Genomic DNA, 25,286 nt, shown 5'->3' with positions numbered 1-25,286 from the left:
ATGGAGGCATATCCATGTACTTCTCAGAGTGCTGGTTTTACTTGTTATTGTCTCTTTCAATGGTTCTCCAGGTATGGCGTGTGTGCTAAGGTGGTATGTGATAATGGATCACATTTCAATGCTGATGAAGTTAAATCATTGATGATTCGGTCTTATGGTATTGAGATAAGATTTGGAGTGCCGTTCTATCCCCAAGGCCAAGGTAAAGTGGAGCGCACGAATGGGATCTTAAAGGAAATTATCAAGAAATATCTGTTGATCTATAATCAGGAATGGGATACGTGGTTGCCAGCGATATTGTATGTACTGAGAACGTCATTAAGAAGGGACTATGACTACTCCCCTTTCTATCTGGTGTATGGAAGGCAACCCCGGTCATATACGGACGATGGAAGGGCCGAATTCGAGGCAAGCTGGAACGATGAGGAGTTGGTGTCTTACCGTATTAACGAAGTGGTACGATTGAATCAAGAGGTTATCCCACAGGCATTACGACGAGTAGAGGTGTATCGGAAGAAGATGCAAGAGCAGTTCAACAAAAGGGCCAAAGCCAAGAAGTTTGCTGTTGGAGATCAAGTCATGGTCGAAAGTCGTGATGTGAAGAACAAAGAAACCTTTTTGTTAAGTCGTTGGGTTGGGCCCTACCATGTCGAGGAGAAAGTGGGGAATAACGTGTATAAGGTGCGAGATGAGCAATTGGTGTTTCCGGGACTGTATCATGCTAATCAAATGAAGTTGTATAAGGCTAGGCCAAGGTTGTCGGTACCGCTATTGTTTTACTCTGGTGTTTCTGCTGTTACAGAGTAAAAAGGGGGTAATGTGGTGAGCGGTCATAGAAAGATATTTAGTAAACAAAATGATACAAGCGGTCACAAGCTGTAGTGGGGTGTGAGAAGGGTATGATCCTATCTTTCTCTAATGGTCGAGGAACTACTGTAGTACTTGGTACTACAGATCCTTATTCATAAATTCACATTTTTATTATTAAATAAAGTTTTCTTTGGTTCGTTTTCTATATATAAATTCGAGACTATATCTTTTTACATATCATTGCAATTTGGTGTAGTTAAAAACAACGTTTAATTAGAAACAGTTAGCTAGTCACAAGGTAGATATAAACCCCTCGCAACAGCTCCCATCGATTGGTGTTGAGGTTGGATTAATCCAGCAGCTTGGGTTGAAGGCAGTGCTGACAATACTACCTCGCCTACTAATTATGCCGTCGGATTATACAATATTTAATTTTTGCTGTGATAACTTCATTACTTTTTCCCATCATGACTAGTAATTGAGTGGTGTGTGTGGGAAGAGAACACAATATTTATTTTATATACATCTGTAGTGGAGAGTCATACTTGATTATTCCAAAAGTTAGGTGATCATCCCAAGTTAACATATTTGAAATGGGTTTCTGGTTATTACTCGAATGTGAATAGAGGTGCAAATGTTAATCGATAAAAATCGCACTTATTTACGTCTTTCTTTGCACATTCTAAGAAACAATAACTATTTTTTTTAAAAAAAAAGTGTCTTTAATCATTGCCGCAGTCACCATAATGCAATTGGCCGATGGATGAATTTTTCCTGTTCAGTGTTTAATTAAATAGAAAAAAAAGTATGTAATGTCAACTAGGTGTTTTGCTGCCCATTATTTTAGGCATATATTGATAAATGTAGAGTTTTTAGCACATGGATCTGATGAGAATTCAATGGGCGATTTAATGGTAGTTATCCTATTTCAAAAAGTAAGAAAATAAAATGCTAAACTTTATCTCACCCGAAACAAAACCAACATTTTTTTTTTTTTTTTTTTTTTTTTTTTTGACAAAAGAGTTGAGAAAAGTGTTATCTCGCTCTTTTGGACCTCGGGGTACACATTTTTGTATCTTTAATACCTGTGAAATTAAATAGCGCACCAAAGGCTGTAGTATTCCTTAATCGACTTATATGGAGAAGACTAGTGGTTGTCAAAGCCGTTATATATTTCAAGGCTTACACTCCCTCTATCGCTTGGTTCGTGTATTCATGTTCTGACTTGGGTTAGCAGCCTTAGTTTCAAGAACTCTTATCGCAGTTTTACCACATTTTGTTCTTTTAAGAGGGAATATTTCCGAGCATATGGTCCTGACTACGAGTAGCTTGTCAAACCAGATCTTGGTTTATAAATGCCGGTCGATGATTCAACCTCCTCATTCATAGACACCCATATAAGTAGTTTAATGCAGGAATTATTTTTGTAAGTGCTTGTGTCTTGCTTTGTTTACGTCTACTTTATAAATATCGTTTAGTTTAAAGTGGTATATGTGATTGCACCAAAATTCAAATGTCCAAAGAAAAGATTAGCAGAGCAGATTAACAATAAAAGAATCTGTATTGTCTCTGTCCCGTTCGATTAGAGCTGAGTGAATATATACTTGGAAACATCATGTTTAAGGCTGTCTTATTTGCAACAGACAAATAAGAGAAGCTCTTGTCATATCATCACAAGATAGCTTTTTTCGTAAAAGGAAATAAAGTAATTGCTTCAGGTTGCATTAAATTTATACATCAACTTTCCCAAGTATTATCGGTGCAAAGTGAGATGTTCTTACACTAAAAATTAGCCATGTACAATGCTGTTTTACCGAAATACATATAATTACCTCTGGCTGGTGGCTATAGATTACGATGTTTGATTGTTAGACTACAAAAAATCCATAATATAGTCGCGGCAACCCGCCGATAAAGCGTTTAAATAATGCGGGAAATTGGTGGTTTTTTATGTAAATGCGAGTCAGATATTGAAAAGAAGTTATATGGTATACCGGAGTCTGTTCCAAGTAATGTTTTAAATAAAATAACCAACTTGTAGTGTAACTAAAATTTGTAATAGGGATCATAGCGCCCGATGAGTATTGTGAATGTTAAATATGTCCCTACATACACCCTCAGTCGATGAAAACGCATTATGGATACACACAGTTGATAGAAAAAACAAGTACATTAGTTGCTTAAGGACTGTATGAAGTAAGACATGTCAAATTTTAGACAATGGTAGGTTGAGGTTCGGTATGTTATTAATGGTCGGAACACCGCAATGTAGGAGAGCAAATAGCTACTGGTGATAATCATAACGATGTATGTATTATTATGTATGTAGAAAAACTTCATAAATACAGTTTCAGCTCACAAATTAAAGTAATGTACGAGAGTCGCAAAGTGTGTCATAGATCAGAAGAAAAAAAAGATGCATCAGGAGGCTTTAATTTAAGGGGTTGTATTAAACAACGCCGGATCTTATTGTTCAATGCATACATAAACTTTAAATTTGTTAAATGAATTCAACAAAGTTATAATCTAATATGCTAAGCTTATGTCTGTTTTTTTTTGTATATACAATTAACTTAGATCGTATCGTAAATATGTTTTAGGATATATTGGTTTAATTGAAACGTCTTACAGACATTTGGTAAATGTGACTTAAACACGTTTTTTAACGATAAGTAATGATAAAAAATTGACTGACAGTGCGAAATCTCTAAGAAGCTGTCGCTATTAATATTTTGTAATTATCCCTCCATTCTTCATTGTTGGTAAAACTTTTCTTAGCATTCATTCGGATGTGGTTTGTCCTTCACGAGTTCAAATACCGCGCAGAATGACGTGCACATATCTTTGAGATTTTATCTTTTTATTTGTATCTCCCACAGTGATTTTGTTTTCCTTTTTCTTACGAACTTTTTCTATCTTTCGCATATACTGTATCAAACAGACCCTTTTCTTACCCCCTTTTTTTTACTTTTGGTGTAAATTTTGGTTTTAGGTCAATAGTAAGTGCAACATGCTCTGGTCATTAGATGGTGGTTACTAACTGATAAATAGCTCTAGCATATAACGCGGCAATATATATAATTTCCCAAGTGCCAAGGAAAAACAAAGTAATCAAGAAGTTCGGAATTCACATCTGAAAAAACCAAAAATACAGCTCAAGAAAATGACACAACTATGGCGGACCTCGAGGAGGGGTCTGTCCTTGCTTTATATTACGCTATTGTTCATAACTTTATTAAAAGGAGTTATGGCACAAACTATTCAAAGGACTGGATTCGATAAAACTCCTACCAAGTTCTTTTATTTCAAAGATTCTCAGGTAAATATTGGCATCATTTTTTTTTCTTTAAAAAAAAAGGGTACTTTTATCTAATTTTCATATGTAGGTAATTCTTTGGCTTGATGCTGCTTCACATACCCTTTATCGAACAGAAAATCAAGGAAGAAGTTGGGATAAAGTAACTGATATCGGAAGAGATGAAGCAAATTTTGTTTATGAACATCCATTCGACGCAGATAGAGTAAAGTTTTTGTAAATGATTGGCCGCAATTTGTAAATTAATTTTTGATATGGAATTAGGCTTATGTATTAGGAAAGAATAAAAGACATTGGAAGACAACCGACAAAGGAAAGACATGGCAAGAGTTCTCCACACCAGTTGAACCCGCTACTATTGGCCCTCATTTGTCATTCCATGCTGAAAGACCCGGTTATGTCTTATTTACGGGTTTCAAATGTAAATTGGGATCTTGGACTGGTGTGGATTGTCATCAAGAGGTAAATATATAAAAAAGCAAGAGAGAGTATTTTGGACATTTTTAACCTCTTTTTGTACATAGACACATTACACACTTAACAATTTCGAGGAAATCACATTGCTGCGTACACATACCGCCAATTGTATTTGGAGTCTTTCAAGCGCCCGTTTCGAAAATGCGCCCGTAAAAGAAATCATGTGTGTCGAATCTTCCAAAAAGACAGGTTTAACCAGTATATTAAACCCTGATGAATTTCGCCTGGTTCAAACCGAAGATTTTTTCCACACCGAACAAGTTGTTGATTTTAATACCGGTAGAGACATTAAGGGTGTCATCGATGTTAGCGCTGTCAACCGGTTTATTGTGGCCGTTGTTAAGCCATTCCCTGAAAAACCCGATATGATTTTTTACATCTCGCAGGATGGCGAATCATGGCACGAAGCTATATTTCCTGAAGGTGCTAATTTGCATGAAAAATCATTTACCATTGTAGAGAGTCCCGGATCTTCTTTATTTGTGGACGTTTTAGGTGGCGGTACCAGTCAGTTTGGCTCTTTGTATAAGTCCAATTCAAATGGTACCTTCTTTATCAAAAGTTTAGAGAACACCAACAGAAATATGATGGGTTTCGTTGATTTTGAGCGTATTCAAGGCGTTGAAGGTATTTTGATCGCCAATATCATCGCAAATCCTAGACAGGTCGAATCTCAAATGGATCACAAAGAAATTCGTACACGCATGAGTTTTGATGACGGTGCCAGTTGGAAGCAGATTAGAGTTGTAAAGGATACGAATGGTAATGACATGAGATGTTCAGAAAGAGAGGTACGTGAATAATATTGATAGTGGCAGAAAAAAAAACTGAAATGGGTTCAATTTAGTGTTCTCTTCATCTCCACTCTGTTACATCTAACCATAACATCGGTCAAGTATCATCTTCTGAATCAGCCGTCGGAGTAATGATGGGCGTAGGAAACTACGGCGCCAATTTACTTGAATACGATGAATGTGACACTTTCTTATCCACTGATAGTGGTATCACTTGGAAAATGGTACGAGAAGGTGCTCATAAGTATGAATTCGGTGATATGGGTACTTTGCTTGTCCTTGTTGATGATGAGAAAGAAACTGATCATGTTTGGTGGAGTAAGAACCGTGGTGATACCTGGTAAATTAACCTAAAGAGGGATTTATCTAGCTTTTGTATATTAACCTATCGTATTTATAAGGGAAAAACTTAATATCGGTATTTCCGTACGTGCCAGAATGTTGACGACCGACCCCGAATCCTCCTCTCGTAATTTCTTATTGGTCGGCAGTTCAGTGCGTTCATCTGATCAAAATGTTCATGCCATTCATCTCGAATTTGCCAGCGTCTTCTCTCGTCAATGCCAATTGATTGAAAATGATGATAACAAGAGTGATTTTGAAAAATGGTATGCCCGTGATATCACCGACGGCCCTGATTGTTTGATGGGTCATGAACAAATGTTCTATCGTCGAAAGTCTGACCGTGATTGTTTTGTCGGTCTTGAATTTAAAGATCCTGTTGTTGAATTGAAGGATTGTCCTTGTTCTCGTGCCGATTACGAATGCGACTATAACTTTTTAAGCAATCCCAATGGAGAATGTACGCGTATTGGACCAGATCTTATCTCTGAAGATGTGTGTAAGTCAAAGGATGATTATTATCCTGGATCAAGTGGCTATCGTCTTATTCCAGGAAACACTTGCAGACTTGGCAGTGGAAAGGCATTGGATGAGCCTATTGATCGCAGATGTGGTGATAATGTCGGTGGTATTATGCCTTCTCCTTCAAAGGGTAGCGGTAACAACGATTTGGCTAAACCATCCGATGACACTATTTCCAAATACACCATTGTATTCAAGGATGAAATTGAACAATTCATCTACTTCCGTAATTCAGAAACTATCTTGGTCCGTCTCCAAAATGGCGAATTATGGCGATCTGGCAATCAAGGAGTTAAATGGACTCAAGTACTTGAAAATGTAGGTCGTATCACCAACGTTATTTTGCATGAATTCGATGATAAGCGTGCGTATGCGCTCCTCGAAGACGGACTTCATATTACTGAAGATGAAGGTGCTAACTGGCGTTCTGTCAAAGTGTCTTTGCCCCCTAGCCGTCGTGTCAGCAGTGTATTAGATTTCCATCCTCAGGAAAAGAACTGGTTAATTTATATTGGTCAATCCAATGATCCCGAACCTCACTCTGAAGCATATATCTCTCGTGACCACGGTAACAGTTGGGGTAATCTCGACTTGTATGTCGAAAAGTGTATCTTTGGTCGTGATTCCAAGTTTGAAATTGAAAAGGAGACCATTTTCTGTTCTGCCTACGACAAGAAAGATATCGGAGGCGACTTAAGATTGTTGCGTACCACTGACTGGGGAACCACCACTACTTCTTACTTTGATAATGTAGTAGAGTTTTTTGTTGTGGAAGATTTCATGGCTGTTGCTTCTAGTAACAAGGGAGATCTTACTTTGTTTGTCAGTATCAACGGCAAGGACTTTGTTGAGGCTCAATTTCCTCCTGATCAATACATTAACCGAAACGTAAGTGACTCTTATATATATATATATATATATATATATTTGTTAGCGGAGGAACTAATTTTTGTTTTTTTTACTCAGACATTCACTGTATTGCAATCCACCACACACTCTATCTTATTGAATGTTTTCAAATCTACAGGATTCGGAACGGCCTATGGTTCTCTTTATAAATCCAACGAAAACGGTACCTTTTATCACTTATCTCTTGATAACACGAACGGTGATGGGCTCGGTTTTGTTGATTTCGAAAAGATCCAAAGTGTCGATGGCATCATTCTTGCCAACCAAGTTTGGAACGCAGATGAATTAGTGGGTGGTCCTGACAGGGTCAAGAAAGTGCGTACAATGATTAGTTGGGACGATGGAGGAATCTGGCAGCCATTGACACCACCTAATTCCTATGACTGTTCTACCAAAGAGTGTACTCTCAATCTGCATAGTCGTAGTGATATTCATGGTCCCGGTGCTATTTATTCCTCTAGTAGTGCACCTGGTCTTGCTATGGGTGTTGGTAATGTCGGTGCTTCCATGAACGCCTATACTGAAAGTGATACATTTTTAACGCGTGATGGTGGCCATAACTGGATCCAAATCCAAGAAGGTGAGCATCTGTACGAATTTGGTGATCAAGGATCTATCTTGGTCTTAATCCGCGATGAAGGACCCACCAATGAACTTTTGTACTCTTGGGATCAAGGAGAAACATGGCACTTTTACAAGTTTTCCGAAGATCCTGTTCGTGTCAGCACTTTAACAACCGATCCTAAATCTTCCACGCTTAGATTTGTCATTATTGGTCATAGCCGTGCATCCGATCGCTCCCAGTTTATCACCACAGTTGACTTTTCCGATGTCAAGCAGCGTAAATGTGTGATTGATAAGAGAAACGAAGATAAGAGTGACTTTGAGCGTTGGATTCCTAAAGATGATGATGGAGATGACTCTTGTCTCTTGGGTAAGAAGACCGCTTATTGGCGTCGTAAGAGAGATCGTGTCTGTATTGTTCAAGCTCAGTTCCAAGAGCCCGAAGTGGTTGTTGAAAACTGTGAATGCCGCGATATTGATTTCGAGTGTGATTTTGGGTTCTGGCGTAACAAGGAGAACGAATGTGTCTTCAAGGGTCGTCATCCAGATAGACCTGCTAAATGTCCCCCTGGTCAAACTTTCAGAGGTAGATCCGGATACAAGAAAAACACCAAGAGTTCTTGTTCTCGTGGTATCAACCTTGAGGATCAAAAGGAGTGGGATTGTGGAGAAAGTGGCGGTATCGTCTCCAGCTATACTGAATTTACCGATCGTGTTGTCGACTATGTTTACTTTACCGATACAGACCGTGTTGTAGTCCGAACTCAAGATGGTAAGATTTGGAGAAGTGATAACGATGGTTTCAGTTGGAAGGAGCTCTTCCCTGGTCACAAGGTGGTAGCAATCTATCAAAACTCTCACTTTGATCAACGTGCTTTCTTTATCACTACGTCCAATACTCATTTTGTTACAAGTGATAAAGCATCTAGCTTCGAAGAGATCCGTACACCTTTAGCACCTTTGAATATACTTCAAGGTACTGTCATGAATTTCCATAACGATGATCCTGATTATGTGATATTTATGGGCGAGAAGGACTGTTCCGGTCTTGCCGCCAACTGTCACTCTGAAGCATTCTACTCTCGCGATAACGGTCGTAGCTGGGCATCTCTTGGTACATACATGCGTAGCTGTATGTGGGGAAGAGAGGGCGCTATTATCTCTACCCACCGTAATTCCATCTTTTGTGAGCAATATCGCGAACAATCCGGTAACCAAATGGGTCTCTATGGTAATGCTCTTCAATTCGTCTCTTCGCAAAACTATTTCCACGATAAGAAAGTCTTGTTTGATGATATCGTCGGTGTTACCGTGTTTGGAAAGTTTATGGTAATTGCTGCCTCCAAAAATGGAGGTGCTAACCTCCGTTTGCATGTCAGTCTGGATGGTTCAACATTTGCCGCTGCATCGTTCCCTGCTTCCTTCGATTTGTCTCCCGAGGCATTTACTATTATGGAATCTGCCAACTCCATGTGGATTCATGTCTCCACAAATACACACAGAGGTAGCGAATACGGTACTATCTTTACATCAAACTCCAATGGCACTTATTATGTCAGCTCTTTGGAGAACGCAAACCGTAACGAAATGGGCATTGTCGATTTCGAGAAAATGCAGGGTATTGAAGGAATCGCTATTGCTAATGTGGTGAAAAACCCAGGCCAAGCCAATAAGGGTGACCCCAAAAAGTTAGTGACACGTAAGACGGCTGATGCAGGTGGACACTGGAACGCTTTGACCCCTCCTCAAAAAGATAGCAAAGGACAATCATATGATTGCATAGGTGAAGATTGTGCTTTACAGTTACATTGTTACTCCGAACGTCAAAATGCTCGTGATCTGTTTAGTTTATCCAGCGCTGTTGGGTTGATGGTAGGTGTGGGTAATGTTGGAGCCAGTCTTTCTCCCTACCGTGATGGTGATATGTTTTTGACTCGCGATGCTGGTAAGACCTGGACTGAAATTGAAAAGGGAGCTCATCTTTGGGAATTTGCCGATCAAGGAGCCTTACTGATTTTGGTCGATAATGAACAACCCACCAACTTTGTAAAGTTCACTACAAACGAAGGTTTGGGATGGGGAACCTATGAATTTGCTAAAAGAGGTGAAAAGGTGCTTATTGAAGATATTATTACGCAACCCGATGGTACCAGTCAAAAATACGTCTTGTTTGGTATTAAGAATGGAAAATCCGTTGCTTATCATTTGGATTTCAGTAATCTTCATCCTACTAAATGTATCTTGGATTTCGATCGTCCCAATGATGATGATTTTGAATTATGGAGTCCTGAGGATACGAGAGGTGAGAAATGTTTGTTTGGTCGTGAGACACAGTATTTCCGTCGTATCCAGGATCGTGATTGTTATATTGGTGAGAAGTTAGTACAGCCAAGAGAAATTGTTCGTAATTGTACCTGTACTGAAGAAGATTATGAATGGTAAGTGACATAAAAAAGGATGCTTTTATCTTTTTTTAAAAAAACACTAATCCGATATTGTAGTGACTTCAACTATGTACGTGATTCTAATAACAAGTGTGTATTGGTACCTGGACTTCAACCATTAATACCTGTCTGTGACGGTACTACCGAATTCTATTATACTTCTTCTGGGTACGTGTAAGAGATCATGCCTATAAATTCGTTTAAGTTAACACATTTTATGCAGATATCGCAAGATCGCAGCTTCCACTTGTCAAGGAGGTAACGAATTAGACAAGTTAGGAGATAAAATGTATTGTCCTGGTGTAAGTCGTTCCGGTCATGGATGGGCTGCCTTTGTTTTCGCTCCCATCCTTGGTGCTGGTCTAGTATTTGGTGCTCTTCAATATCGTAAACGTGGTGGATTTGGGTAAATAACACAACTTTTTTTTTGTTGTCATGTAATACTAAACGCTTAATTCTATAGTCGCATTCGTCTTCCTGATGGTACTCAACAAATGGGCTCTAACATCCTTGCCAGCCCTATTTTTACCAAGATGGTAGCAGCCGCATTTGTAATCCCTGTAGCCATTATTGGTCTTTTGTCTCGTATATCTATTCCACGATCACTATCTGACCTTGACTTTAGTGGTGTTCGTTTACCTTCCTTCATGTCTAGAAGACGTGGATCTGGCTATAGTCCGCTAGGTCAAGATGAACATACCGATGTTTTATTAGAAGATTATGATGGGTCAGAAGAACGTTTGATTGACGAAGCTGACGAATTTGATGATGCCGACGAGTTTTAATGATTAATAAACTTTTTTTTTTGTTATTATTTAAATGAAATTTGTTATGTCTTTTGATGGATGGGAAAATATGTTGGTATCCTTATAAAATATGTTTGATTGGGTTGGCGAAATCTGTCTAGGCTTCGTGTGTCACGCTTCAAAATTATTTTTTATTTATTTATTTGTGTATGGCATACAGATTTTCATAATATTGATATAGTTGAAAAAAAAAATATAAAATTTCCGCTGGTTGTGTAGATGAATATCTTTACTGGTTAAGACAAATACGGTTACAATGCATGTATATTAGATGATAATATCAAATCACATGACTCTTGTGAATTGTCCGTCTTACTGATATACACATTTATGTTTATGATACTAAGGATGAATTGATGTTTAGTTACAGAAGTTCTTTAGGGCTTTTCACCCAATGAAGCCAGAATAAGCTTGTTTATAAAAGTCAGAAATGGTGGCTTTGGAACTCCCCTGTTGTCGGCGCAAAGGATAATAAAGAGTGAAGTTTTTGAGGGGTATGTTGTATGTCGATTACTGTTTATTTACTTTTAAGACATACCATTTGAAGATATCGAAGGCTTGGATGGTTTCAGTGTTTATCCGGGAGCCGTTTGAGCAATCATCACTAAGCAATATCTTTTTTTGTAATTTTTTTAGTAAGCTTTTTATCTACTCTTGTATTGATCGCAAAATACAAAAAGAAAGTAACACGTGTATTACATGAACTATTTAATGTCCACAATTAGGAAGCTACTTGGATTGATAATCAAAGAACTTTGGTTTCATAGCATTTTTTTTAAGCCGAGTGATAAAAAATGAAGCAATTGTCAAGTGAAATAAATATGGTGTCAAAAATCCAAGAAAATGACGTGACAATATCTGTTTTTTTTTTACGTATAGTTTTATGAGAAGTCCACGTAAAATTCAGTTTTGACGGTGATTACATGCATAACCTATTTCAGCATGATGTTATTGTTCATTTATTATTGTACCACGCTGTTTCTTTTGTAAATAGGGCGTATTTAAACCCAAGATAGAATTATGCATTTTTTTTTTTTGGATGCAGTAAACTTGCACTAAATTATCATTGGGATGCTGCTTTATAATGTTGTTTTGTTTATCTGTAACACCGCAACTGCACATGAGTCCGAGAAGGCAACTCGACATGCGATCAGTGTACAAATCTACGGGGAAGGATACAATCGAGCCAGAAAAAAAAAAGGCCGGATTACACCATCGAAAGGCTCACAGCCAAAAAAAAAAAATATAACCAAAATGATTGGTTGCAGTAAAAAAAACAAGTGTAAATAAATCTTTTTTTCTCTCTCACTCAGTTATTTTAATCCTTTTCTCTTACTTTCTTTTTTATTCTGTCCGTAAATAACATAAAGGGCATGCATCCAAATTCACATCTCCACCAATACCTACAAGCAGGGGCCGGCAATTCACTCTCTGCCTCGCTTCAACAACAGCAACAACCAGGTAATAACATGAACGCGTTGTCTCAACATTTTCCTGCCATGAATCGTTCAAATGGAGGAAATAATGCCGATCCTTTTGTGTATGCCCAAATGATGAATAATCAGGTTGGCTCACAAGCTATGCCGATGTCAGCTAATTTCGTCATGCAACAACAACAACAGCAACAACAGCAACAACAACATGAGCATCAAACCGCCCAAAAACTGCAACAATTAGATGAAGAAAAGATTTATGGACTCGTTGTGGAATTACTCAATCCAGCCACTAGAGAACAAGCTTTATTAGACTTGAGTAAAAAGAGAGAGCAGTACGAAGACTTGGCTTTGGTTTTATGGTATTCATATGGTAAGTGCTGTATAAACGTATATAATATAAAACGATGACGTTGCTAATATAGTACGTATAATATAAGGTGTGATTCCTGTATTACTCCAAGAGATTGTTACGGTATATCCTTTATTAACACCTCCTACTTTAAGTGGTGGAGCATCCAACCGTGTCTGTAATGCACTTGCTCTTCTTCAATGTGTTGCCAATCATAACGAGACACGAAGCTTATTCCTTCAAGGTAAAGAAGATAGGGATGATTTACGAAATGTGTATGAACAATAACTAATCTAGAGAACAATTGTAGCCCATATCCCACTCTATCTTTACCCCTTTTTGAACACTACGAGCAAAACTAGACCTTTTGAATATTTAAGATTGACAAGCTTGGGTGTTATTGGTGCTTTGGTCAAAGTAAGGAGGATTAAAATAATATAAGGGAAATTATAGGCATTTAACTCACATTTCGTCATGTAGAATGATAACCCGGAAGTCATCAGTTTCTTATTATCGACTGAAATCATTCCACTTTGTCTTCGTATTATGGAAACCGGTAGCGAACTATCAAAGACGGTGGCTATTTTCGTAGTTCAAAAGATTCTTTTAGATGAGACTGGATTGGTAAGAAATGGGGTTCTGTTATATATAAACATATGCAATAGGAGTATGGGATTAATTTATTTTCGATATTAGTATTACATCTGTCAAACATATGAGCGTTTTTATGCAGTAGCAACAGTTTTACACAACATGGTCAATCAACTTGTTGAGAATCAAGCTATGCGTCTTCTTAAACATGTTATTCGATGTTATTTAAGATTGTCAGAGAATCCAAGGTAAATTGCTTTTTTTTTTTATATATATACATTGTAGCCCTATATATGTAGTTTAAACTCGTTTCATAGAGCACGTGAAGCGTTACGTCAGTGCCTTCCTGAACCACTTAGAGACTCCACTTTTCATCAAGCTTTAAAGGACGATGTAGCCACCAAGCGTTGTTTAGGACAACTGTTGCTTAATCTCTCTGACGGTATCAACTAAAAAATAGAGAGAGAGAAAAAAAGAAACTTACCAGAACCCATCCCAAAACACTTTTTACATAACAATTTTTTATATTTAATCATTTTAATAAGCAGGCGGCTTAATAGATGTAAATTTTTTTTTCTCACTTTCCCCACCATATGATTCCCTTTCTACCCCCTCTACCTCTGTAAAAAAAACCCAACAACCAAAAAACACAAAAAAACACAAAAAAAAACTTCTTTCACCTCCCATTTTTTTTTTCTGAAAAAAAAAAAAAAAAAAAAAAAAAAAAAAAAACCACTGTTCACATATTTTTTTTTTCTTCTTTTCCCTCACCATAAACCCATTATAAACTTTTACATATAAAACTACAACTTTTTTTAATTCCTGCAAACAAACAAAAAAAAAATCTTTCTTAATTTCGAAATCAGCAAGAATAGCTGCTATATTTGAATGAGACGACATTTGATCCGTATGCGTGTGTCTCATGCTCACATATGTATGTCTCACAGTATCAAATGATTACTGTTTTTATCTTTTACTATGCAACCCTAATTAGATCCAGGGCAAAATAGTCATACCACTATATTTATTGTGATTTATAAAAAAAAAGCTATTATTAGGATACGTTCAGCTTCGTGGTATTACGTTTAAATCTACTCTTGTTCAGTAACCGACTCATTTTCTTCCTCATCATCATCTTCTGCTGCCGCTGCTGCTGCTGACTCTTTTTGGAGCACTTTCATGACATTATTTATATGATAGCTATAACTAAAGAATGACTCAAATACATGTTGAATTTCGCCATCATTATCAATAATGTATGTTGTACGTCTACCGAGAGAAAAAAAAAAGGGTTAGGGTTCTTTCTCGATAGTCTAGAAGAAAGGCTACTTTACTGAGGGAAACCAAATAGTAATTTAGGTACTTGGAAAGCCGTACGCAATTGCCCCTCGGTGTCAGCCAGCAACGTATAAGGTAATTTTTGCTTAATGGCAAACTGTTCGTGTGACTTTACACCATCAGCGCTGACACCAACAACCTCAACGCCCAACTTTTGAATTTCCTGTAGTGTGTATTATGGGTGGGTGGGACAAGTGTTACAAACATTTCCCAATTTTGGTCAAACCCTTATATTTTTTTTTTTTTTTTTTACCTCAAAGTTATCACGGAATGCGCATGCCTGTTTCATGAAAGAAAAGTGATGAGTATCATGCCTCTTTTTATACCATCTATTTTATTTGTTACCTCTTTACTACAAACATAGGTATTGTCCTTTGGATAAAAGAACAAAATAACCGTAGATTTACCAATAAAATCAGATATATTGATGTCTTGGTCGTGCTGATTCTTTACGGTAATATCAGTAGGGGCTTGTTTATGAAGTAAAGCGTGAGGTGCCATGATTTGAATATATTAAGAAACTAAAGAAAGGGCGATTTATCCGACCTTTTTGTACCTTTATATTATTCTCTTCTTCTTTCACTTGCACTCCTATTTTATCTACCTACTCTCTTTTCCCCTATACGTGATAAACCAAACTGCATTCAATGTTTGAATAATCGCTAAAGGATGAATAGCAGGGGAGTGCAAGTGAGAAACAAAGTATTCAAAAGGGGTCATTGCTGTCAATGAGGACAAAAAAAAAAAACTTCTGATGTGTCACAACTCGTTATTCTGTATAACATCATAAACTTCCCAGGGTCATATTACACAATTCTTCATTTCGTTAGTGTTTTCTAAAAATGGATCGATCAGTGTCATCTAAAAAAGGGAAGTCATCCGTTTTTGGGAAAAGCATTTTCTCGGAGCAAGAAACTTTATAATCACACTATACACATAATGAATAATGCGAATGTTTCATGTTACTACTTTATCAATGCTGAAATTGGTTAACGTTTGACGCTAGTCTATAGATACATACATGCTGTATATAACGTGCTGCTGCTACATAGACTCATTTAAAATGCGTGTATAAAAGACGAAGATCATGCACATAGTTGTATGCACGGACGTTCTTACCCCCCAGTAAAGATCGCGTCTCTTATGAGGAATAATGGTGGGCTTTAAACACCTCACTAAGGTCCTTTTCTCTATAATATACAGACCTTATCCAGGAGTCTCTCAAATATAAGCTCTTGAAGAGTTGTCATTGTTCTTGGCATAAATAGACTTTATTTGACTTGAGCGTCCTAACAACACACCAAATTGTCTTTCTAAATGATGAATAGCTTTATTTTTTTTCTGTTTCTTTTATGCAACATTTTATTAATCATAATTTGATTTTTATGTAAAGCAAGCTATGGCTTATTGTTCAAGCAAAAGTGCGGTTGGTTCATGAGGATTTAGCAAGAGTTTCAGTGGTTCATGATTAAGGAGCATGCTTTGTAGCTCTTTTTCTTTTTGTCTTGCCATGTCTCTGATTCCTACGAATTTATTCTTCAATGCCTCAGTCGATAAAATCATGTTTTTGGCCATTTTCTTGACCCGTATGCGATGTGCTTTGTTTTTAGAATCATCAGGACAGGTATAGTTCATACATTTTGAAATTGATAAAACATAGTTTTCTATCTCTGAAGACATTCCGTTAATTTCAAGCTGTAAGCATACAAAATCTTTTTGTAATCCGTTCATCTTGCTCAATAAATCTTGTGCGTTCTTGTCGATTTTTTTACAATCCATTTTTCCATAGCAGTTTTGTACAGCAGCGATGAGTATGGGAATACTAAAAGCTGCAAGACAAGCAGACCCAAAGTATAAAGGATTTATTGTTCCAAAAAAATCTGTTGCGACAGTAGAAAGACCACCAACGGTAACAGAACCTACGTACTTACCCTTTTTGAGCGTTTTTTGATTTACTTGATCACGATCATAGTTTATTTTGTCTTTTTCTGCCTTAATTTTTTGTACAGATTCATTATCAAGCTGCTTTGAGATGAGTTTATCACGACATCTTTTAATTTCTAGTTGATCCAACATTTTAGTCATAGTCAACATAAGTTCTTCTAACTCATCCATATCAAAGTTTTTGGTGGCTTTGGCTACTTTAAATTCGACATTAATCTCATTTAAAAAATGTATGCTTCTATCACATTGATTATGTAATTCATGAATAGAATGATACACCAAACGATGCGCTTCACGGACTTTTTCAGCTAAAACGGCTCCAGTCTGATTGTGTACTTTATTAAATTGGTTCCATGAGCTGATACCTTCTTCGAATCTTCTCTGTAAGCTTATCATATATATATATATTTAAAGATGAAAAAATATCAAAAGAAAAACAAAGACACAAACATCAATACAACGGGCTTTTCTTTTATAGGTATAAACTAATTTATCGTGAGAATTAGAATGCGGTCGAAATATAGTGTCTATCGTCATCTATATATAAAAAAGCTTTCTGGTAAATCGCTGTTATTGGATTATTCATTGTGTTTGCCTTTCATGGATTTGAATAATATGCATGTTCATCCCATCCGGGGTTCACAGTTAATATCTTTGTACCTTGCATGTATCTCTTTGACAAGAATTTAAGGATACAGCATACTAAATGTTTGGTTATACTCATTGATTATTTATACAGAAAGTATAAATGTAATAATTACCAACAATATGATGATAAAGGGACGATAAAAATGGAACTTGATCAGGAGGAAAAACATGCTTTTTGAGAAATACATTAAATAGATAGCATTAATCTTGAAGACAAAGGACTTCATCCATCTTTAAGTCTCTAAATATATGCGCGCTAAGGCTTTATTTTTATGGGACGAATAAATTAGTCTTCTTCATACACTTTACGCAACATTTTATTTTTTATTTTTTATTTCCGTTTGAGAGCAAAATTTTCATATAACATGGATTGATTCTAACACAAAATATTTGTTAAAAAAAGAAAGAATGGTAGTCTTATTGATCCAACAAGCGTGCAGCAGCTTCGTTCTGATGGGGCAAAAGTTGAGGTGGTTCATGCTCGAGAAGCATACTTTCTAATTCCCATTCTACTGATCTTGCCATATCACCAATTTGTTCAAACTTTTCTTTTAATGCATCAGTGGACAAAAGCATACGTTTAGACATTTTCTTGACTCTAATGCGCTGTGCCCTAGCTTCGGGATTATCAGGAGTAGCGTATCTAATACATCTTTCAACTGATGCAGCATAGTTTCGAATCTCCGAAGGCATCCTGTTCATTTCAAGTTCTAATACTACAAACTCTCTTTTCAAATCATTCATCTTGCTGTTTAGCTTTTGCATAGTTTTAGAAAGTTCATCTGAATCTTTTTTCTTATATTGGTTCACCAAATCTGTGATCTTCGCAAGAAAAGAACCCCCGCCTAAAAGACCGGTAACGGTACAAGCAGTATAGCTCCAAGCTACATGGCATAATGCCTTAACTAAAGGACCTCCGAGAGCGCCCACGACCAAGCCTGCCCCTGTACCACGAAAAAACATTTTTTGACTTACTTCTTTACTACCTGCTTTTAGGTTAGATTCCTCATTCTCAACCATGACATGGCTTTCTTGAAGTCCCTCTGCAATGCCCCGGCTGCGCGTTTCATTATCTTCAACATAATCCAATATCCTTGTCATAGTCGCCTCGATATCTTCTAAAACTACGATATCAAAACTTCTCGTGGCTTTAGCTATGTCGAATTCTACACTGATATCGTTTAAAAGGGCCAGACTTGTATCGCAACTATTAGCCAAGTCCCGAATAGAATAATAAACCAACAAATGCGCATCATGAACTACTCTGGTCAATACATCTGCGTTATGTTTGTGCTCTTCAATAAATGTAATCCATAAGTTTATTCTTGCATTAAATCGTTGGGTTAGGGTTTTTTGGTTCTGTTCCATTCTTTTTTTTTTAAAAAAAAATATGTTAAAAAGAAAAGAAACTTACAAAAAAAAAAAAAAAAACTTATAAATATCGACTAATTAATCATGAGAATTAAACAGGTCGTACGCAAGTTTATGATCCATTGTCTATTGCTCTTATTAAAAAGATTCTTTTCAATGTTCATAATCTGTTCCACAGATGTGCAAAATTTTGCAGTGATGCAGAAATCCTGATATATTACAGTTTTCTTTCTATAAGGTTTACATAAGATTAGCCTAGAAGGATAGCGTGTGGCTCATCAAATAAATTATTAACAAACTATCACAGTGATCACGCAACATGCCGTTAGCTATGCAGTGACGAGAAGGAATGGTTCCTGCACAATACACGCGTAAAAGCGGTATAAGTGTAGCTCACGTAATTTAGTTTTTCGGTTGCGATTAATATGATTTCCAATCCCGGGTTTCCAGATATTTAAGTAGACTATGTGCTTGAAGTGAGAAATATTTCAATATACAAGGTATTCTTAAGTTTATCTTAAGAGGGTATAATCTTCCAAAAAGGATGACTTCCCTTTTTGGTTGCTAAGTGTAACTTTTGATTGCACCTTTTTTAGAAAACGAGACTGGGAAAGAGAAGTGAGAACGTGGGAAACTTGTGTTCAAAAGTTAGTGTAAAAAAAAAAATGACACAATTTATGTTTCAATTCGCCGCTTTATTTACCGGTTTCCAATATTGCCACGCTTCTTTGATTTCTGCCCAATCCCCATTATGAAAGACATGGATTGCGTGCTTCGGGATTACAAATACAATTATTTTTTTACCAATGACGCGTAGTTTCTCCCGTCACAAAAAAAAAAAAAAAAGGTTTAAAACTTTTTTTTTTTTTAATGGGTCTGTAAACTTTTATCTTTTGATATATACACATTAACAAAAATGACTTCTGGATTCGGTACCCGTGCTATTCACTCTGCTCAACGCCCTGACCCCACCACCGGTGCTGTCATCCCTGCTCTTTCTCTTTCCACCACCTACAAGCAGTCCGCTGCTGGTGTTCATACCGTGAGTAAAAAAAAAAAAAAGTATAAAATTAAAAAAGGGGTATTGGGATATTAAGCAAATACAATAGGGTTTTGAATACTCCAGAAGTGGTAACCCTAACCGTAACAACTTCGAGGAAGCTATTGCTGATCTTGAAGGTGCCAAGTACGGTCTTGCCTTTGCTTCCGGTTCTGCCACTACTGCTACCATTGTTAACTCTCTCCAACAAGGTGCTCATTTGATCTCCGTCAATGATGTTTATGGTGGTACTTACCGTTACTTCACCAAGGTTGCTGTTCACTCTGGTATTGAAACCACCTTTGTTAACTTGGATGACCCTGCCAACATTGAACCTCATTTCAAGCCCAACACCAAGTTGGTCTGGCTCGAAACTCCTACCAACCCTACTCTCCGTATCATTGACATCAAGGCCATTGCTGAACGTGCTCATGCCCACGGTGCTCTTTTGGTTGTTGATAACACCTTCATGTCTCCTTATTTCCAAAAGCCTATTTCTTTAGGTGCTGATATTGTCATTCACTCTGTCACCAAGTACATTAACGGTCACTCCGATGTTGTGATGGGTGTTGCTGTCACCTCTAACGAAGAGTTCTACAAGAAGCTTCAATTCATGCAAAACTCTCTCGGTGCTGTTCCCTCTGCTTTTGATTGTTTCTTGGCTCGTCGTGGTCTCATGACCCTTGAAGTGCGTATGCAAAGACATGCTGAGAATGCTCAAGCTGTTGCTGAATACTTGGAAACCAACGAGCATGTTGAAGCCGTTATCTATCCCGGTCTTGCCTCTCATCCTAACCATGAACTTGCCAAGAGACAACAATCTGGTTTCGGTGGTATGATCTCTTTCCGTATGAAGGGTGATTTGAACAACGTCAACAAGTTGTTGAGCAACTTGGAACATATTACTCTTGCTGAGTCCTTGGGTGGTGTTGAATCTCTTGTTGAGGTTCCTGCCATCATGACTCACGGTGCTGTCAGCCCCGAAGATCGTGCTATCTTGGGTATCACTGATACTTTAGTCCGTCTCTCTATTGGTATTGAAAACAAGGAAGATTTGATTGCTGATCTTAAGCAAGCTTTATCCAAGGCTTATTAAGATAGTACAACTTCTTTTTTACCCTAATCCCACACACACACACTTCTCATTTACTTGTAAAACATTTTTCTCACTCTCACTCATGTATAAATAAAATAACATGGAGTCTTTTTGTCCTCCTATAAACAAACTGCCCCCATGCATGGCCCTGTCAAAAAAATTATTTCACCATCCACGTCAAAAATTTAACATTATTTTTAATTTGAATGCCCGGTTTATTATAATTTATTTTTATTTACAAGAAGAATCTCTTACGACTAGTCTCCATATCAGGCTTGAATACCCATTCGTATTCACCATCACGCTTGTAAATACCCTTTTGTAACCAACGCAACTTTAATGTGAATTTAGGTCCCAATTCTTGTAATCCGACCTTCTCTGTATCTCTGAACACATAACGATGACGACGTACAAAAATGAAATCACGTTGATTGTGGAAAGTAATCACTTGTCTTCCTTGAAACTCTGGTACTTGAGGTAAAAGTGATTGGAACATGCGGCCGATGGTATGACCTAATCTGGTATTGAAGTTGTTCAGAATCAATTCAGGGTTGTGAGCAGTTACACGACCATGACCCTATTCCTTTGTTAATCATCAAATTTATAAATTCACTGCTGATCCCCCTTTCAAACTACTACTTACGGAAATGGCTTTGGCAGGTGTGAAACTGGTGAGTTTAAAGTAGGCGGAAGGTCCGTTAGGTAAATGTATTAAAGTCACAGCATCTATTGAGAAAAGGAGTAAGTTATTGGGTATTCTCTCACTTTTTGTACTCTTTCGCATCATTCTCTCGGTTTAAATAACATACTGGGTACTTTGCGATCTTCATTGACAATAATAAGATCGGTGAATTCCTTGTCGTTGGCAATCTTTATCACTTGTCTCAACTCATGCTTGACTCCACGTTTAGCGAATTGAGCTTCAGGGAACATGGAGACTAATTCTGCACAGAAATCATAACAGTTGGGTGAAGGGTTTTTGCTGGAAGTGACCAACACTTTGGGTGCCTTTCCGCTGAAATAACTAGCTAATTCGTCGAGTGCTTCATCCTGAGCAACTTCATCGTCTTGCTCGACCATGGTCTCATCGGCCTCTCTTGTGTTATCTAAAGTTTTTGGTACATTCTCTTCCAAACGTTTCTATTGATTCCAGCGAGTCTAACGTTAGATCGTGTGTATTTCTTGTACTTAAGAAAAGAATACAAACCTTCTTTAATTCGGGATTCTTTTCTTCGGCCTTGGCGAGTTGCTTTCTTTTGGTGGCCTTTGCCTTTTGCTTTTCGAGTCTTTGCTTTTGGTAAAGATTCTCACGCTTGTGCTTGTTTTTTAATTCTGAAGGACGGACTGGTTCTCCCATTTTAATTTTTGTTTGTTGGTTGTTGAAAAAGCCTTCCTTTTTCAGTCTGCAAAAAGCTTTTTTTTTTTTTCTAAGGCCAAATTGGAAACTCAGTCACATATAAACAGTCCCGTCACACAATGAAGCCTATCCACAATTTGACAATCATTGATAAAGTAGGTGAGAGAGACTATCTTGATTATAAACATTCATCCTAAGAGCCGCATGATGTGACGTTTTGTTTATTATCTACAGATTTTAACTTTAATGAAGAAAGTTTGTTTCATACAACTATCAATTCCATAAAAGATATCTATAATGTGAGTGCCAAAGGTCGATGTACTAGTTCCATGTTTTGCGCATTACATGCACAATGTTTGTTGTTGATAGTTTCTCTTTCGTTTGTATTAGTAATATTTAAAGAGACATTTTCTTCAAATTTTCTTCCTAATTTTATTTTTTAATGATATAGCTCATCTAAATGGTAAAAACCCAGTTATAATAATCAAATGGTAATAAAAAAAAAAACGGAATATCCGCTTAGGACTTTGGATCGATCTGAAAGTTTTTCTAGTTACAGTTGTTAATATCATTGGTTGCCTGAGTTCCGAAAGAATTATGTCGGGTGGATCTTCGTAGAGGTATGCTCAATCACGCTCTGAACTGATTTACTAGAGCATTCAACAGCCAGGTCATTGCTGCAATATCACGTTTAGTGAAGAACCGGCTATTCATATTATTTAATTGCATAGAGTATAGAAAAAGATGATATCCAAACAGAGACATACTTTTGTATACATGTTACAATTTATAAACAGGGAAAATAAAATGCTTGGCGTTTTTCTTGTGAAATCAACTCCAGATTGCATAATCGAGCTGAAAGAAGGGGTTGTCTTATTTGGTATGGGCAGTAGAAAGATCATCTATAAGCTATTTGATAATGAAAAAAATAAGTTTTACCAAATCTAAACGGAGGCATAGCTCTTGCAAAAAGGAAGAATGTATGGAATATGCAGGATTCGTTTGGGAAGGGTAAACTCTCCCTTTTCTCTGTAGACACTTAATTCAAGTGGGATTTACACAAGAAACAATAAGGGTTGATTCATGTCCTACACACATAGAGAGAAACAATGAAACCTTAATTCTCGGAGCATTTGCGATGAACCCAAAAGAAATCTGTCATAATGAGCGCTTTTTCTACCAAAAAAAAAAAAAAAAAAAAAAGCACCGGAGAACCAATCATACTGACGTAACAAAAACTTTTTTTGTACCTGATACAAAGATTATCCTTCTTTTGTAAATATTTTTCCTTTCTCTCTCTTTCACTCTCTTTTTGTAAAAAATGTCTTTTAACGACTTGGAGCAAGGGTATGGAGTTTCAACCTCCCAAAGAAATAGACCACAACAACAAGGTAACATACTTAATGAAAGTAGGCATGTTGTAATATTAAGCTGACTCATGAGTTTAGATGGCGGAGAAAGTGACTATAAAAACTTGTCGCAAAGAGTGGCTCAACAAGTCTTCCATATCAATGGTAATATCAACAGCATAGAAAGGCTCGTTGGATTTTTGGGAACAGCAAGAGATACGACTGACATTCGAAACAAGCTGTAAATAGACTACATACTCTTTTTTTATATCTTCTTATTCACTTTTCTTATATAGACATGACGTAACAGAAGGCACAAGAGAACTGATTAAAGATACTACAGCTGATATTAAAGGATTATCCCAATATCCAACCACCGATCCGAAAAAGACAGTAATGTATACTTTTGTTAGAGAAGGCCCCGAGCATATCAACTTATACACATTTATTAAAATAGCGTCAAAGAAAACTTGAACAGCAAAAGTTATCTAAAGATTTCCAAAAGGTTTTGGCTGAATTTCAAAATATTCAAAGAATCTCTGTATCCAAGCAACGAGAATATGTTGACAAGAAAAAGGCGACCACGGCTGCTCTTCAATCCCAAGCGTAATATATACACATAAAAGGATATATAGTTTTATATATGTATGATACTAACACACAACTGTTTTTATCAAGTGATGAGGGCGAGGATGAGGTACAGCAAGAGCAACAACAACTACTGCAAGCAGATACTGCTCAAAGACGGGTCCAGATCGAGGCCTTGGATAACGAGATTGAATACAACGAAACATTGATTTCGGAACGTGAGGGAGAGATTCAAGGCATCGAACAAGGTATTACCGAACTCAACGAAATCTTTCGTGATCTCGGTATGCTCGTCAATGAACAAGAAAGTGGCATCCGTAAGTGCTTTTGTTTGTCTTATGTCGATTCTTTTTTAACCCTTTCTTTGTATGTACAGAAAGTATTTACGGTAATGTTCTCAATATTTCACAAAACACAAAGCAAGCTGCGGACGAGTTAACAACGGCCAATCGTCACCAAAAGAAAGCAAGAAAAAACATGTGTTGTTTATTATTAATCATCACGATTGTTGGTTGTGTACTTGCTTTGATCATTGTAGTTGCTAAATAAACATACCCTTACACTATCCGTTTCATCACCCCATCACAGCACTTGTCGGGGGCTATTCCCGAAAATGTTTCGTTAAGGTTTATTGTAAGAGTAAACAGCAAAAAAGCCACACATACACACTGCATGAATATGGAACAATAAAGGATCATCCCCCCCCCTCCTCTTTTCCGGAGAGGAAATACTTTAATAGAGTAGCTATTGACATTTACATGACATGTCTTTTGAATTGGTGCCCAGGAATTTTTTTGATTGGTTGAGTGGTATCCGGTAAATAATGAGAAATCATTTTTGATTCAAAATAAACTAGTTGTAGCCTAGAGTTTCATTATAAGCTATAGGCATTTCGGGCAAAATACAACCAGACAAAATGATGTAGAGCATACACTGTTTTTTGAAAGAATAGTGGACCTATGTGAGTAGGTAGTCCATCTCTACATAAGCGATATCTATAAGCCACTACTAGTGCTTCACCCACTGTCAATTTGAACCTTCAGTCAAAAAAGGATTGGTCTCAATTTCGAAGAAATCATTGGATGTAAATCACTGTTGATCTAAGCTAAACAATACCTCTATTTTTGCGAATAAATGACATATACATCTTCTTTTGTTAAAATGATATCGCGGAAAAAAAAAAGTTGTGGTATCGC

The 25,286-nt window shown here is 37.0% G+C and overlaps 8 protein-coding genes across 8 annotated transcripts; 4 read left to right on the top strand and 4 right to left on the bottom strand.

Annotated features, from left to right (window-relative positions):
- The first annotated feature begins 3,688 nt into the window (after positions 1-3,688).
- EV154DRAFT_600677 (uncharacterized protein) lies at positions 3,689-10,995 on the top strand. The gene is made up of 11 exons (XM_051607179.1): positions 3,689-3,809; positions 3,862-4,129; positions 4,197-4,331; positions 4,391-4,588; positions 4,651-5,394; positions 5,451-5,737; positions 5,799-7,149; positions 7,228-10,172; positions 10,236-10,346; positions 10,402-10,584; positions 10,642-10,995. The coding sequence occupies exons 2-11, from the start codon at positions 3,974-3,976 to the stop codon at positions 10,961-10,963; spliced, it is 6,432 nt and encodes a 2,143-aa protein (XP_051460038.1). The 5' UTR covers positions 3,689-3,809; positions 3,862-3,973; the 3' UTR covers positions 10,964-10,995.
- A 1,258-nt stretch (positions 10,996-12,253) lies between these two features.
- EV154DRAFT_501002 (cell differentiation protein rcd1) lies at positions 12,254-14,090 on the top strand. The gene is made up of 6 exons (XM_051600648.1): positions 12,254-12,790; positions 12,858-13,013; positions 13,080-13,186; positions 13,250-13,393; positions 13,466-13,608; positions 13,678-14,090. Exons 1-6 carry the CDS (start codon positions 12,358-12,360, stop codon positions 13,811-13,813), a joined length of 1,119 nt encoding a protein of 372 aa, XP_051460037.1. The 5' UTR covers positions 12,254-12,357; the 3' UTR covers positions 13,814-14,090.
- A 317-nt stretch (positions 14,091-14,407) lies between these two features.
- Positions 14,408-15,501, bottom strand: EV154DRAFT_549742 (thioredoxin-like protein). Its single transcript, XM_051604886.1, has 4 exons — positions 15,044-15,501; positions 14,952-14,978; positions 14,695-14,861; positions 14,408-14,629 (listed from the first exon to the last, which is right to left on the bottom strand). Exons 1-4 carry the CDS (start codon positions 15,197-15,199, stop codon positions 14,452-14,454), a joined length of 528 nt encoding a protein of 175 aa, XP_051460036.1. The 5' UTR covers positions 15,200-15,501; the 3' UTR covers positions 14,408-14,451.
- A 601-nt stretch (positions 15,502-16,102) lies between these two features.
- On the bottom strand, positions 16,103-17,038 carry EV154DRAFT_561125 (uncharacterized protein; the record flags this gene model as incomplete). The annotated part of the gene is made up of 1 exon (XM_051605654.1): positions 16,103-17,038. One exon carries the CDS (start codon positions 17,036-17,038, stop codon positions 16,103-16,105), a length of 936 nt encoding a protein of 311 aa, XP_051460035.1.
- Positions 17,039-17,707: 669 nt separating this feature from the next.
- Positions 17,708-19,423, bottom strand: EV154DRAFT_479144 (uncharacterized protein; the record flags this gene model as incomplete). The annotated part of the gene is made up of 2 exons (XM_051598234.1): positions 17,708-18,659; positions 19,365-19,423. 2 exons carry the CDS (start codon positions 19,421-19,423, stop codon positions 17,708-17,710), a joined length of 1,011 nt encoding a protein of 336 aa, XP_051460034.1.
- A 67-nt stretch (positions 19,424-19,490) lies between these two features.
- Positions 19,491-20,949, top strand: EV154DRAFT_500996 (Cys/Met metabolism PLP-dependent enzyme-domain-containing protein). Its single transcript, XM_051600647.1, has 2 exons — positions 19,491-19,703; positions 19,771-20,949. Exons 1-2 carry the CDS (start codon positions 19,578-19,580, stop codon positions 20,794-20,796), a joined length of 1,152 nt encoding a protein of 383 aa, XP_051460033.1. The 5' UTR covers positions 19,491-19,577; the 3' UTR covers positions 20,797-20,949.
- An 82-nt stretch (positions 20,950-21,031) lies between these two features.
- EV154DRAFT_536953 (anticodon-binding protein) lies at positions 21,032-21,876 on the bottom strand (the record flags this gene model as incomplete). The annotated part of the gene is made up of 3 exons (XM_051604176.1): positions 21,032-21,373; positions 21,440-21,522; positions 21,606-21,876. The coding sequence occupies 3 exons, from the start codon at positions 21,874-21,876 to the stop codon at positions 21,032-21,034; spliced, it is 696 nt and encodes a 231-aa protein (XP_051460032.1).
- Positions 21,877-23,441: 1,565 nt separating this feature from the next.
- On the top strand, positions 23,442-25,094 carry EV154DRAFT_542732 (t-SNARE). Its single transcript, XM_051604537.1, has 6 exons — positions 23,442-23,544; positions 23,602-23,743; positions 23,799-23,895; positions 23,960-24,108; positions 24,181-24,407; positions 24,467-25,094. Exons 1-6 carry the CDS (start codon positions 23,475-23,477, stop codon positions 24,637-24,639), a joined length of 858 nt encoding a protein of 285 aa, XP_051460031.1. The 5' UTR covers positions 23,442-23,474; the 3' UTR covers positions 24,640-25,094.
- The last annotated feature ends 192 nt before the right edge of the window (positions 25,095-25,286 follow it).

This window comes from Mucor mucedo (assembly GCF_025094135.1).
Source record: "Mucor mucedo strain NRRL 3635 chromosome Unknown EV154scaffold_23, whole genome shotgun sequence".
NCBI lineage: Eukaryota > Fungi > Mucoromycota > Mucoromycetes > Mucorales > Mucoraceae > Mucor > Mucor mucedo.
This window is presented reverse-complemented; position numbering and strand designations above follow the sequence as displayed.